Source organism: Bufo gargarizans, chromosome 4, assembly GCF_014858855.1.
Source record: "Bufo gargarizans isolate SCDJY-AF-19 chromosome 4, ASM1485885v1, whole genome shotgun sequence".
Lineage (NCBI taxonomy): Eukaryota > Metazoa > Chordata > Amphibia > Anura > Bufonidae > Bufo > Bufo gargarizans.
The window spans coordinates 290,505,751-290,521,018 of NC_058083.1; the positions used below are offsets into that span (position 1 = coordinate 290,505,751).

The 15,268-nt window shown below is 47.8% G+C and overlaps 1 protein-coding gene across 1 annotated transcript in view; it reads left to right on the forward strand.

Moving 5' to 3' along the window:
• Positions 1 to 12,109: 12,109 nt before the first annotated feature.
• The window catches only part of AMD1 (adenosylmethionine decarboxylase 1), a 33,432-nt gene continuing 30,273 nt past the window's right edge, over positions 12,110 to 15,268 (forward strand). The window contains exon 1 of the mRNA XM_044290281.1: positions 12,110 to 12,551. Within this exon, the coding sequence (XP_044146216.1) occupies positions 12,442 to 12,551 (110 nt within the window). The 5' untranslated portion in view covers positions 12,110 to 12,441. The remainder of the gene's footprint in view (positions 12,552 to 15,268) is intronic.

The following is a 15,268-nucleotide window of genomic DNA, read 5'->3' on the forward strand; positions in this document are numbered from 1 at the left end:
CAGTTTCAGCCACAAAAACCCCCGCAGTACCAGAAGCACCACACAGTTCCAGCCACACACATCCCTGCAGTGCCAGAAGCACCGCACAGTTCCAGCCACACACATCCCCGCAGTGCCAGAAGCACCGCACAGTTCAAGCCACACACATCCCCGCAGTGCCAGAAGCACCGGACAGTTCCAGCCACACACATCCCCGCAGTGCCAGAAGCACCGCACAGTTCAAGCCACACACATCCCCGCAGTGCCAGAAGCAGCGCACTGTTCCAGCCACAAACACCCCCGCAGTGCCAGAAGCACCGCACAGTTCCAGCCACAAAAACCCCTGCAGTGCCAGAAGCACCGCACAGTTCCAACCACAAAAACCCCTGCAGTGCCAGAAGCACCGCACAGTTCCAGCCACAAACACCCCCGCAGTGCCAGCAGCACCCACAGTTCCAGCCACAAACACCCCCGCAGTGCCAGCAGCACCCACAGTTCCAGCCACAAACGCCCCCGCAGTGCCAGCAGCACCCACAGTTCCAGCCACCCCCCACCAATGCCAGCCACCTCCACACCCCAGTGCCCGCAGCCCCCCCACCCCAGTGCCAGCAGGCACCCCCAGAACCAATAGCCCCCCTAAAGGCAGCCCCTACCACCAGTGCCAGAATCCCCCACTGTTCCAGACACACACACACACCCATTCCCAAGTGCCAGCAGCCCCCCCCCCCAAATAGATAGATAAATATATAGAAAAAAAAGAAAGATAGGCAAACAGACAAAACTTCTTATACTTACCAGTCTTCATCAAGTCGATATTCCAAAATGGCCGACGATGAGGGGAGGGACAGGAAGTTACTGGGCATGCGCAGAGACGTGAATGGTTTTTAACGGATCCGTGTCAAAGCGGAGCCAGGACAAACGGATCCGTCCCCATTGACTTCAATTGTGAGTCCGGACGGAGACCAAGCGCAGCCAAACTGAAGCATTCTGAACGGATCCTTATCCATTCAGAATGCATTGGGGCTAAACTGATCTGTTTGGAACCGTTTGTGAGATCCCTGAAACGGATCTCACAAACGGAATTCCAAACGCAGGTGTGAAAGTAGCCTTACAAAGAGCTCAGCTTCTCTGATGACATTGATTGGGTAAAATGTCTTGTATCTATCATGTGGGCGTAGGCCAGATGCCATATTGGGAACTGGTCGATGGGGAGTTATCTTCATAGTTTAGTAAATGTTTTATGCATCTAAGCCTTGTCAAGCCTCTCAATCTTATTACTGGATCTCAGAATTCAGGGTAAAACAAACTCTTACTGTCCTAATGTTAGGTCAACATTTATGTGTATGGCTAGCTTTAGAGAGTCCAGTAACATAAGGAGCAAAGTGGTGCACAGACTACATACTTGTTATAAGCCTGTACCCTACTAAACTTATATTTACCAACATTGCAGTTGGTAAATTTGGGGCATACACATCCTGCCCTAGTCCAAACTCATCTGAGAAACATCCACTTATGGGTGGGGTTACCACAAGTCCCACCCAATTTATGCCTGAGACAGCCTGAATTTGCTGGGACTGTCCCTGAAAATTAGGATAGTTCCTGCAAATTTGGGACTGTTGGCAACTATGTAACCCTGCCACCCTGAGGATCAGCCGAGTTAAGTAGAGCTCAGGTGAAGGAACAGAGCACTCAGCTGAGCGCTTCTGTCCCTTTGATTTAGAGATCTGTGGGGTCTCGGACCCCAGACCCTCACTGATCAAACCTTCTGACATGTCACTATATGTCACTAAGACAAATCTAAATGTTTCTTAAATGTGAGGTACATTTATACCCTTTCTTTACGATTTATGGGCAGAAATGACTTTTATGTAACTACTGGAATTAGTGTATTTCGCTGTTTAGTAGACCAACTGATGGATGCAAGGTTTCTAGAATAGGCTTGTAGTTCTGGTGACAGGTTTGTTTTTATAGAAAAGTAAACCTAACAGCTCATATACCTGTCATCTGATCTTTCCAGCTGAACAGCAAGCTAAACATACAGTGTGATTCACTGGTTAAACAATCCTCAAGTGAATAGGAATCACTAGAGATGAGCGAATTTCCGCTTATGAAATTCGCTCATCTTTAGGAATCACCAATCAGAAAATGACTCGATGAACTGTCTAATGTGGCAGTGACAGTCTGTTATACTCCCTCTAGTGGCCCAAAGCATACAGTTCATAAAATGTCTATTCATACTCCCTTGTTACATTACAAAATGGGCATTAACTCAATTTTGTAAGTTCACTTTTAGGCTTATGAACCTAAATTGAGCCATATTAGGCTACTTTCACATATGAGTTTTTGCTCTGCGGTTTTGAAATCCGGCATGTGATCTGAAAACCACAGCAAAGCACATCCGTTTGAATAATACAACTGGCTGCATCCGTTCACAATGGATCCGATTCTATTATATCGAAAATGAACATGCAGGATCTGGCACTAAAACTATTGTAAATCAATGGGCGCCGAGCCGGCATCATTGATGCTGGATCTGGCATGTTCAGTTTCCCATGCCGCACACAAAAAGGCTGCTTGCAGAAGTTTTGAATGGGGACAGAACTGAAGCGTTTTCCTCCGGAAAGGAAAACGCAGATGTGAAAGTAGCCTTATAGACATAACCAAGATTATAAAAAAAAAATAAAAAATCCACATAAATATGCTTCATATGAATAACATGAAAATTTGGATTTACTTTAAAATATGTTTTTTATGTAGCCCATACAAACCTTTTTTTATTGCCATTGTGACTAGCACTCGTGACAATGCAGCATATTTTATAATGCATAATGGGAGCATTTTATAGGCGTATGTGAGCTATGTTTGTATATCCTGTCTACACCCTACACAGGACTGACCACGATAAGAAGCACATTCGTAAAATCGCTCTGGCTTGAACATGCCTAGTAGCCATTTCTATGTATACTCTCTAGTGTTGATCGAGCACCCTAGTGATCGGGCTGAACACATCGGGAGTATAATAGAAGTCAATGGGAGAACCCGAGCATTAAACCAGGTACCCCCTGCTCTGAAGAAGGGAGGGTGCTTGGTTCATAGAAAAATGTCAGAAATGTATGGAAACACCACCGAAATGGTTCTGTAACAGCATTGAGAGGATGCCTGGATGCATCTTGGACTCCCAGGTCGCTGCTGGGAACGATGTTGTCCGAATAGTACGCCACTTTTACAGACTGACAATAATACACAAAAAAACTAATAAAAAATCGATTTTAGAGGAAAAATTTATACAAAACAAAAATTACAAGGAAGAGGCACTCCGATACAACCTGTATATCACATAAAGAAGGGCCTCATTCACATTGCGGTACAATTGTTCAGGTAGTGGGACTCCTACACTCATAAAGCCTATGCAAGTGAAAGGGCTGCCAAAAATTACCGGCACTCCAATACACCCTTTGTTACACATAAAGGAGGGCATCATACACAGCCTTTAGAAATTATGATTGATGGCCTGCTGGTGACCCTCAAAAACATTTGGATCAAGGGCCTGCTGATCTGACCATCTAAAACATTATGGAGGAGGGCCTGCTGCCACTTTGGTGACTAGTTAACTTGGGGCCGATTGCACGTCCCTGTGACGGCGATGATCCATTCGGATGTCTGGCCTATTAACTTTCGATGTCATTGTCAGCGCAAACAATTGTAACTACAGGTAATGGGGAATCAGTGTTTGTTTCAGGGGAGGGAGCCTGAAAAATGGCTACCACATCCAAGCATGCGCGCAAATTACCTATTAGGTATAAATATGTGAGGGCCTGCAACTCAGCTGACCCAATAAAAGATTTTAGGTGCGGGCCTGCAGGTGAGCTGACCCTGTAAAAGATTTTAGGTGCGGGCCTGCTGGTGAGCTGACCCTGTAAAAACTTATATGCGAGCGCCAGCTAGTGAGCTGACCTTGTAAAACATTATATGCAAGGGCCTGCAGATGAGCTGACCCTCTAAAAAATAATATGCAGGGGGCCTTCAGGTAAGCTGACCCTGTAAAAGATTTGAGGTGCGGGCCTGCAGGTGAGCTGATCCTCTAAATAATTTTATGCGAGGGCCTTCAGGTGAGCTGACCCTGTAAAAGATTTGAGGTGCGGGCCTGTTGGTGAGCTAACCCTGTAAAAGATTTGAGGTGCGAGCCTACTGGTGAGCTGACCCTGTAAAAGATTGTAGGTGAAGGCCTGCTGGTGAGCTGACCCTCTAAAACATTTAATGCAAGGGCCTTCAGGTATGCTGACCCTGTAAAAGATTTGAGGTACGGGCCTGCTGGTGAGCTGACCCTGTAAAAGATTTGAGGTGCGGGCCTGCTGGGGAGCTGACCCAATAAAAGATTGTAGGTGAGGGCCTGCTGGTGAGCTAACCCTGTAAGAAATTATATGCAAGGTCCTGCAGCTGAGCTGATCCTCTAAAAAATTATATTCGAGGGCCTGCAGCTGAGCTGACCCTCTAAAAAGTTATATGCGAGGGCCTGCAGCTGAGCTGACCCTGTAAAACATTATATTTGAAGGGCATATATGCAAGGGCATTATATGTGACGAATAAGCATGTTGATATGATGGAAGAGGAGGAGGAGGATAAAAGGAAGATTCGACCATATACCCTTGTTTGTGGTGGAAAGGGTGCATGGGAATACAGTGTATTCAGTACATTATAAACAACACATTTAAAGTGCTTTTATGTTCAGACGCTTTCCTCTGGTGGTGTCGAGAAGTCATGATCAATCCAGGCCTTGTTTATTTTTATAAGAGTCAACCTGTCAGCATTTTCAGTTGATAGGCGGATACGCTTATCTGTTATAATGCCACCAGCAGCACTAAATCCCCTACTCAGACAAAACACTGGTGGCACGGCAGGCCAGCACCTCCAAAGCGTAGAGTGCCAGTTCGTGCCATGTGTCCAGCTTGGACACCCAGTAGTTGTAAGGCACTGAGGGATCATTGAGGACGCTGACACAGTTGGCTATGTACTCCTTCACCATCTTCCAAAAAATTTCTCTCCTTGTGACAGTGGGCCATGCATCAGGGTGAGGGTGCTGGCGGGGTGTCATGAAACTGTCCCAGGCCTTGGAAAGTGTTTCCCTGCCTCTGTTAGAACTGCTGTGTGTTCCCGTTATCTCCCCTCCTCTGCTGGCCAAGGAAGTACGGACTCTGCTGCCAGCGTTGTCAGATGGAAATGTTTGGAGCAATTTTTTAACAAGGATCTTATGGTATTGCACCATTTTGCTTGTCCTCTCCACCAGAGGAATAAGAGATGAGAAGTTCTCTTTGTAGCGGGGGTCGAGAAGGGTGAACAACCAGTAATTCGTGTTTTCTAAAATACGTATAATGCGCGGGTCACAGGAAAGGCAGCATAACATAAAGTCAGCCATGTGTGCCAGAGTACCAACAGGCAAGACTTTGCTGTCATCATCAGGAGGATCACTCTCAATCTCCTCATCCTCTTCCTCCTCCTCTGCCCACCCACTGTCATGGCCTTTGCTGTGTGCGCCGTGACACTTGTGCGATGCTTGCAGTTGCAGGTGGCAACGTGTTGCTGTTATAGCATGTGGTGGCTGTGTCTCGGCTTTGGCTGTGTGTACCGTGACATGGTTGCCACTCATGCTGTTGCCGGTGGCAACGTGGTTGCTGATGTGTGCACTTCCCCTTTAAGTTGTAGCCTTCCTCTGTCTGGTGCTGTAAGGCTGGGTTCAGACCTGAACGTACACTCTGTATGCGCGATTGTACGGGCGTTTGCAATCGCGCATACAGAGACAAGCGAACGCCCATTGTCGCGCGTTCCCGCTGAAGTCTATGTACGGGAACGCGCGACAAGACGCCCCAAAGAAGCTCCTGTACTTCTTGGGGCGTCGGGCGTTTTACAGCGCGATCGTACGCGCTGTAAAACGCTCAGGTGAGAACCATTCCCATAGGGAATCATTGGTTCTTGCCTGTTGAGCGTTTTACAGCGCGTAGGAACGCGCTGTAAAACGCTCAGGTCTGAACCCAGCCTAACGGTTAACCCCCTGATTAGGTGTGGTTGCATTGGGCTATTTAGCTTCTGCTGGATGCCTGTAGCTGGGTGTTCCTCCAGGCTTGGTGTGTGCTGGTGGTTCACTGCTCTCATACTGTCATGGTGGGGAGTGTGGAGAAACCCCCACCGTACAATGTAAAGGGATAGAGGGGAAGCAGCTAGGCCAGGACGCCGGAATCAGGGAGCAGGTCACCTCCTATTGCATTGCTAATCCTCACCCTAACTCCTCACTGTATGAGCGGACCTGGATGGTAGGACGGCTCATACTAGGATACCTATGGCCCTGAGTCGCCCTGATAATCCCTCACATAGGAGCAGGGGAGAGACGACCTGTTCTTCCCAGACATGGATGAACAGGAGTCTCAAATGGCCTAGCAGCAGGGAAAGGGGAAGCCCATATACAGCTAGAGGATCGGCAGGTAAGAACAACAAGACTACTAACTTATCTACCAAAGCCTCCACAACTGGAACCTGTGCATAAGTACAGGAGCCCGAACACACAGCAGGTCACAGTACAAACTACCACACAGGAATCCAGCATACCAACTCTGCCAGAGCCCCCCATGCTCACACAGTGCATGGCAGCCCCAAGCAGCGCTGCATACAGGTTTATGGTTCACCCCTCCGGGAAACCAGCCCCCTCACGGAGGTAACACACACAAAGGGAAACGTCTTGCACACATGCAGGGACAAACACCAACAACATCCCAGACATGTAACAACAAGATCTCATGTCCCTCTTCAAGCGTGCTTGGCGAGAGGGCCAAATCAAGTAATGGCGCTGAAAAGAGCTCCTTGGAATATCCGAGTGTGTGATCACTTGTGGTGAGCACACTGAGGTCAGGGCAGGTCCTGCTGAATGAAGATAGAAGGATTACGTCATCAAAGGTCCTTTGGCAGGTCCTGAAAGAAGAAGATGCCGGCTGCGCGAACAAGTCGATGAGGTGAGTTAATATTTTTTTTTTTAACCCCTCATGCCACATTTTACTAAGCATTCTGTATTAAGAATGCTATTATTTTCCCTTATAACCATGTTATAAGGGAAAATAATAAAATCTACAGATCACCTAACCCAAACCCGAACTTGAGTGAAGAAGTCCGGTTTTGGGTCCGGGTACCACAATCAGTTTTTTCTCACGCGCGTGCAAAACGCATTGCACTTGATCGGGAAAAAATGAGGAACGCAATCAAAACTGACTGAAATTGCGTACGCGCTCGCACAATTTTCCCTGATCGCAGACGCAACACATCTGGACCTAATCCGAACATGCTTGCCTGCAAGGGGCCTTAGAATGAGCCGAACACGCGTCATCGATGACGTGTTCTGGCCAGCCAATCACTGTAATGTCAGTAGCCAACATGGTTACTGGCAATACAGTGAGGGCAGTAGTGAAACGTGTGGGTAGGAGACTTGAGCATTGCGTTCGAGCAAATGCGGTACTCGGCCGAGTACTGCCATAGTAACGTAGTACATAAGGCCGAAAAAAGACATTTGTCCATCCAGTTCGGCCTGTTATACTGCAAGTTGATCCTCAAAAACTGTGAGGTAGAAGCCAATTTCCCCCACTTTAGGGGAATAAAAAATTCCTTCTCGACTCCAATCAGGCAATCAGACTAACTCCCTGGATCAACAACCCCTCTCTAGTAGCTATAGCCTGTAATATTATTACACTCCAGAAATACATCCAGGCCCCTCTTGAATTCCTTTATTGTACTCACCATCACCACCTCCTCAGGCAGAGAGTTCCATAGTCTCACTGCTCTTACCGTAAAGAATCCTCTTCTATGTTTGTGTACAAACCTTCTTTCCTCCAGACGCAGAGGATGTCCCCTCGTCACAGTCACCGTCCTGGGGATAAACAGATGATAGGATAGATCTCTGTACTGACTCCTGATATATTTATACATAGTAATTAGATCTCCCCTCAGTCGTCTTTTTTTCTAAAGTGAATAACCCTAATTTTGATAATCTTTCAGGGTACTGTAGTTGCCCCATTCCAGTTATTACTTTAGTTGCCCTCCTCTGGACCCTCTCCAGCTCTGCTATGTCTGCCTTGTTCACAGGAGCCCAAAACTGTACACAGTACTCCATGTGTGGTCTGACTAGCGATTTGTAAAGTGGCAGGACTATGTTCTTATCACGGGCATCTATGCCCCTTCTGATGCAACCCATTATCTTATTGGCCTTGGCAACAGCTGCCTGACACTGGTTTTTGCAGCTTAGTTTGCTGTTTATTAAAATTCCTTTTCCATGTGCCGAGCATAGCGATGCTTGAGCCGAAATGGTATTCAGCCGAGCATGCTCGCTCAACACTAATAATTTCACTTTCAGCTGTTCATGTGGAACATGAATGGTGGACGGAAGTGTGATGCTAAATCCTAATTACACAAGAAGTTTTTTGTAAAATACACACTATCACCCTCTTGCTTTTTAAGGTTTTCTCAATGCATTTCCCCAAATGTCAAAACTTGCCATCAACTATACTATACAGCACTAATAAACCGTAATATTCAAAACCAACCCACAGATGTATTACCTCACTAAATACTAAGAGTAACCAGGCTTTAGATTAAGGCTACTTTCACACTGGCGTTTCTAGATCCGATTGTGAGATCCGTTTCAGGGCTCTCACAAGCGGTCCAAAACGGATCAGTTCAGCCTCAATTCATTCTGAATGGATAAAGATCCTTTCAGAATGCATCAATTTTGCTGCGTTTGGTCTCCGTTACGTTTATTAGGCGGTCACTAAAATGCAGCTTACAGTGTTTTGGTGTCCGCCTGATGATGCGGAGCCAAACGTATCCGTCCTGACTTACAACGTAAGTCAATGGGGACGGATCCATTTTTTACTGACGCAATATGGTGCAATTGAAAACTGATCTGTCCCCCATTGATTTTCAATGTAAGTCAAGACGGATCCGTTTATTGGTGCGGATACGTCTGTGCAGGTACAAGACGGATCCGCACCAAACGCGAGTGTGAATGTAGCCTAATATAAATCATGTGGCTATTCAAAGGGGAAGGGTAGCATTTGTACATGTGTAAGATATAGTCCGAATTTTAGATTGTAACATGCATAGAGGTCGATGCATAGCTTAGTGTCAATTTTAATATCCAAAGAGAGAGAAACCTCAACAAGTTATACCCTATTTTCTGAATAGGAAACAACTGTCCTAGTAGTCAGACCCCCACCAATCACAAGAACAGGGATTCTGTATGCCCCATTTGAATGACGGAGTGGTTGAGTATCACACTGCACTCCATTCAAACTCTATGGGAATGTTGGATGTAGCTGAGCGTTGTACTTGGTTATCTTCAGTAGTGTCCATGCTCAACTGCTTCTCCATTCATATATGGGACACAGGACCCTCATTCTTATGATCAGACACCCAATGTAACTAGTGGAGAGGGGATAATTTGTTGTTAAAAAGGGGTCAAGGGGTTTGTCTTGTCAAAGAAGACGGCCAGTATACATATGGTGGAACTGAAAATCTGATGTTACAGGAATTCCGGTCTGGACAGCTTGGTGGTCTTCTGCAATCACATAGCAAAAAACTGTATTGCTATTATTGCAATATATCTTTCAAATGTTTTATTAGCAGAATAGGGATTGTAGTCCCACATTCAAACCTGAGTCAGTAAAGTTAGGCAGACAACCAGGCCGGCTATGATGAAAGGAAGGGGCCCACTGTCCCCTGTGTAAAGATGCTCTTCTATGCACTTGTAAGCCCCAGTATTGTGCACTATATCGTATCTGCTGTGCATCCCGCAGACTCAGCCATAAAGTAACAGAACAGGGATGTACTGTGACACTGTACTGCCTAGACGCAGCCCTGATGGTACACATTTTGGAAAGGATCCAGCTGGCATAGCAAACATTTCCGATCACTACATTATGGAGACTCTCTTTTGCAGTAACTTTGTGACGTCCTAAACGGCAAAACCATCACTTTGTAAGGCCTCTTTCACACTTGCGTAGTCCGGATCCGGCGTGTACTCCACTTGCATTACACGCCGGATCCAGAAAAACGCAAGTGTACTGAAAGCATTTGAAGACGGATCCGTCTTCAAAATGCTTTCAGTGTTACTATGGCAGCCAGGAAGCTATTAAAGTCCTGGTTGCCATAGTAGGAGCGGGGAGCGGTATAATTACCGTCCGCGCGGCTCCCGGGGTGCTCCAGAGTGACGTCAGAGCGCCCCATGCGCATGGATGACGTGCCATGCGATCACATGATCCATGCGCGTGGGGCGCCCTGACGTCACTCTGGAGCGCCCCGGGAGCCGCACGGACGGTAAGTATGCTGCTTCCCCGCTACACTTTACCATGGCTGCCAGGACTTTAGCGTCCCGGCAGCCATGGTAACCATTGAGAAAAAGCTAAACGTCGCATCCGGCAATGCGCCGAAACGACGTTTAGCCTAAGGCCGGATCCGGATCAATGCCTTTCAATGGGCATTCATTCCGGATCCGGCCTTGCAGCAAGTCTTCAGGATTTTTGGCCGGAGCAAAAACCGCAGCATGCTGCGCTATTTTCTCAGGCCAAAAAACGTTCCGGTCCTGAACTGAAGACATCCTGAACGGATTTCTCTCCATTCAGAATGCATTAGGATAAAACTGATCAGGATTCTTCCAGCATAGAGCCCCGACGACGAAACTCTATGCCGGAAGAAAAGAACGCAGGTGTGAAAGAGCCCTTAATAGTGTCTTCTGCAGCTGTTGTAAAACTACAAATCCCATCATGCCCTGCTGTAGGCTGATCGCTGTAGGCAGACTGGGCATACTGGGAGTTGTAGTTTTACAACAGCTGGAGGGCCGCAGTTTGCCCATCCCTGTGCTAGTCTCATCTCTTAGGCCGGGGTCACAGCACTGTCTAGTTTTCCATTCTTCTGATTCATCAGATGAAACAATGCATCAGTTTTTGCCATTTTAGATGTGAGGAATTTTTGGATTTTCCGGTGAAAAATTACAGATCTCTGACAATACAGATGCAAACGGATAACGAATGCTCAGAATAAAGAATCCGTTTTCTTCCTTCTCTACTAAAAGGTGATGTGAACCTAGTTCTGTGTGCATTAGGTTCCATACAAATGGCAGAGCCACTGTGTTGACACATGGACTCCATGCGGAGTAATGGTTTTAGAGGGAAGTGGGTCTGTAAGGCTATGTTTGATGGAGCATGCCACCATTTTGTATTCTCCTTCTGCAATGGCGTAACTAGAAATTACTGGGCCCCACAGCATATTTTGGAATGGGGCCCTCCTCCCCTAGTAATTTTTTCGCAGCCCCTTCCATTCATGCCGCCCCCATTCCTGTGGCTAGTAAAGATCGCTCTCTCAGACCTGGCCCGGCAGCTGTTCCATCCATCTATACCAGAGACGGCCAGCCTGCGGCTCTCCAGCTGTTGTAAAACTACAATTCCCACCATGCCTTGCTGTAGGCGGATAGCTGTAGACAGTCTGGGCATGCGGGGACTTGTAGTTTTGCAACAGCTGGAGAGCCGCAGGTTGGCCATCCCTGGTCTATACTGTCACTGTATATAATTTTATTGTGTAATACTGTTAAGGGGGCCCTGACAAAATCCTTTAGTCCTCCTGGATGGGCCCCTTCTGTGTCAGGGCCCCAAAGCAGCCGCTTCCCGCTGTGCCAGATGTTAGAACGGTATGGTCCTACTAAGGTCCACTAGTGTCTTCTTGCCCTGGTACAAGCCACCGCCATTTATAGTCAGAAACAGCTTAGTTCTCAGTTCAGTGATCCTCACAGATATCCACATACATGTCTACCAAGCACTGTGTATCATGTCCTCGCCTGAGACCTCTGACACAGTGCCTGCAGTGACGGCTACCACCATGACTACTGCACGCCCGCCCCTTTCCCGGCCGTTAATCCTCCTCAGATAGACTAACAGGACACCAGCCATGGAGAGGGAGATCCTGGGGGCGTGGCTTACACGACTGACGCGCTCTTCCATCAGTTTCTTTCGAGCTGATAGGCTGTTCAGTCGCTCGAGCCGCCTACGTCATCAGTGTCACCGCCCCGGGTATTTAAGCGGCGGCTCGTGCCCCTTCTTGTCGCTTTACACAGTATGGCCGGCGATATTAGCTAGCGCTCGCTCAATCGCGTTCTCTGTAACAGGGGAATCGATATAACGGGAAATAAGAGACTGCATCGGAGGAATTCACTATCCATCACATACAGAAACACCCAACATCGACCACCAAGCTTAACACCTCATAGAACCTTCCGAACGCCGAGGAAGAAGCTAAACACTAAGAATATTCTAGAATCATTTAATTTTTAACACGAAAAGAAAAATCGGGCGTGGGAGGAAAGTAATCTAAGCAGATATCTATTTTCCGTTTCTCGTTATTTTCTGCGTTGTTAGTGGGTCTCCGGCTGCTGGGGGGGAGATGGAGGACAGCGGCGCGCACTTCTTCGAGGGCACCGAGAAGCTGCTGGAGGTCTGGTTTAGCCAGCACGATGAGACCAAAGGATCCGGAGACCTTCGGGACATCCCAAGGTGAGTGTCCTGGGGACTGTGGTGAAGGTGACACTGACCTGGCTTATGGCCGTGCGCTCCTTTCCCCTGCAGTGAGCCGGCTGCCCATGTGCTCTGTGCCGTCTGAGCAGTGGGGGATGGGGCGCTGACATCCCTGCCTGGCGGGGAGTATGAGGGAGGCAGACTGACCTGCCATTTTGTTTCTGCCTTGCCCTCTTGTCGGGGTGCGGAGCTGGGGGGGACAGGCAGCCCTTATAGATCCCTTGCTGCTGCAGCCGTGTGGGGGCTTGTTACTGGGTGGCCGGTAGACTTTCATTCATTTGTGGCGCAGTTGTGCTGGGAACATATGGAATGGCTGCCTGCGGGCACCTGTTTCTGTATCTCACCGGGCAGTGTGCTTAGAGTATGGTCAGTAATGGAAGCACACCTGTCCTGCCCCGGGAAGGCAGGAAATCCTGCCCGCTGAGGTGACTTGCTTGCCCGGGGAGGGTGGGGCTCACGGATCTCGGGCGCGGAGCATGTGCTGCCTTTGCACACGTTGCCAAATGGCTTCCCGTTGCCCTTATAAGGGGAGGCCCCATATAGAGCTCCTGGCACCCACACCTCGCCAGGCCTGTGCACGGCACACCCGGTAATGGAGTGGCTTCTGGCAGGGGAGATTTATTAGCTATGCAGTCTCTGGAGCACGCTTCCATTGATTGCTGGGCACTGTTACTGGTGAGGCAGCCTGGCAGTGTCTGACCTCTCCTACTGTCCTCTAACAAAGCCGGCTGGTGGAATACTTAGATGTGGTCTGCCTAAGGAATTGTGGTGGAGCACAATGAAATAATGACATGATCATAGACTCGCTGCTCTGGCTACCCATTGGTCAGATTGGCTCAGTCAGAAGCTGGCATCTTTTCATTGTCATGGCAGACCTAATACTAGTGATGTAGTGTTTGAGAAGAGAAGCTTGAGATTTGGGAAAATGCCATGGCTGCTTATGCAAAAGCACTTGGTTCTAGTGACAGTCAGTGATGCCCATATTTACAGCATGGGAACCTCTGTAAAGTGGTGGCTTGGGGAACCCCTAATGCCTTTCCTGCCTCAGAGGCTGTGTAGTGACAGGGGAAACAGTCTAGAATTCTACCTCCGCTAAAGCATTCTGACTTCTACCTCAGGGAAGCTCTGTGTAGTGACAGGGGAGACAGTCTAGAATTCTACCTCCGCTAAAGCATTCTGACTTCTACCTCAGGGAAGCTCAGTGTAGGGGCAGGTGAAGCATTCTATAATTTCTACCTCAGGGAAGCTCAGTGTAGGGGCAGGTGAAGCATTCTGTTTCTACCTCAGGGAAGCTCAGTGTAGTGACAGGGGAGACAGTCTAGAATTCTACCTCCGCTAAAGCATTCTGACTTCTACCTCAGGGAAGCTCAGTGTAGGGGCAGGTGAAGCAGTCTATAATTCTACCTCAGGGAAACTCTGTGTAGTGACAGGGGAGACAGTCTAGAATTCTACCTCCGCTAAAGCATTCTGACTTCTACCTCAGGGAAGCTCAGTGTAGGGGCAGGTGAAGCAGTCTATAATTCTACCTCAGGGAAGCTCAGTGTAGTGGCAGGTGAAGCATTCTGACTTATACCTCAGGGAAGCTCGGTGTAGTGGCAGGTGAAGCATTCTATAATTCTACATCAGAGAAGCTCAATGTAGTGAGAGGTGAAGCATTCTATTTCTACCTCAGAGAAGCTCAGTGTAGGGGCAGGTGAAGCATTCTATTTCTACCTCAGAGAAGCTCAGTGTAGGGGCAGGTGAAGCATTCTATTTCTACCTCAGAGAAGCTCAGTGTAGGGGCAGGTGAAGCATTCTATTTCTACATCAGAGAAGCTCAGTGTAGGGGCAGGTGAAGCATTCTATTTCTACATCAGAGAAGCTCAGTGTAGGGGCAGGTGAAGCATTCTATTTCTACATCAGAGAAGCTCAGTGTAGGGGCAGGTGAAGCATTCTATTTCTACCTCAGGGAAGCTCAGTGTAGGGGCAGGTGAAGCATTCTATATTTCTACATCAGGCAAGCTGTGTAGTGGCAGGTGAAGCATTCTATAATTTCTACCTCAGAAGCTCAGTGTAGGGGCTGGTGAAGCATTCTGTTTCTACCTCAGGGAAGCTCAGCGTAGTGACAGGGGAAACAGTCTAGAATTCTACCTCCGCTAAAGCATTCTGACTTCTACCTCAGAGAAGCTCAGTGTAGGGGCAGGTGAAGCATTCTATAATTTCTACCTCAGGGAAGCTCAGTGTAGGGGCAGGTGAAGCATTCTATAATTTCTACATCAGAGAAGCTCAGTGTAGGGGCAGGTGAAGCATTCTGTCTGCCTCAGAGAAGCTCAGTGTAGTGACAGGGGAAGCATTCTATTTCTACATCAGAAGCTCAGTGTAGTGACAGGTGACGCATTCTATTTCTACATCAGAAGCTCAGTGTAGTGGCAGGTAAAGCATTCTATATTTCTACATCAGAGAAGCTGTGTAGTGGCAGGTAAAGCATTCTATATTTCTACATCAGAGAAGCTCAGTGTAGTGGCAGGTGAAGCATTCTATTTCTAAATCAGAGAAGCTCAGTGTCGTGACAGGGGAAGCATTCTAGTTCTACATCAGAGAAGCTCAGTGTAGGGGCAGGTGAAGCATTCTATTTCTACCTCAGGGAAGCTCAGTTTATGGGCAGGTAAAGCATTCTATTTCTACATCAGAGAAGCTCGGTGTATAGGCAGGTAAAG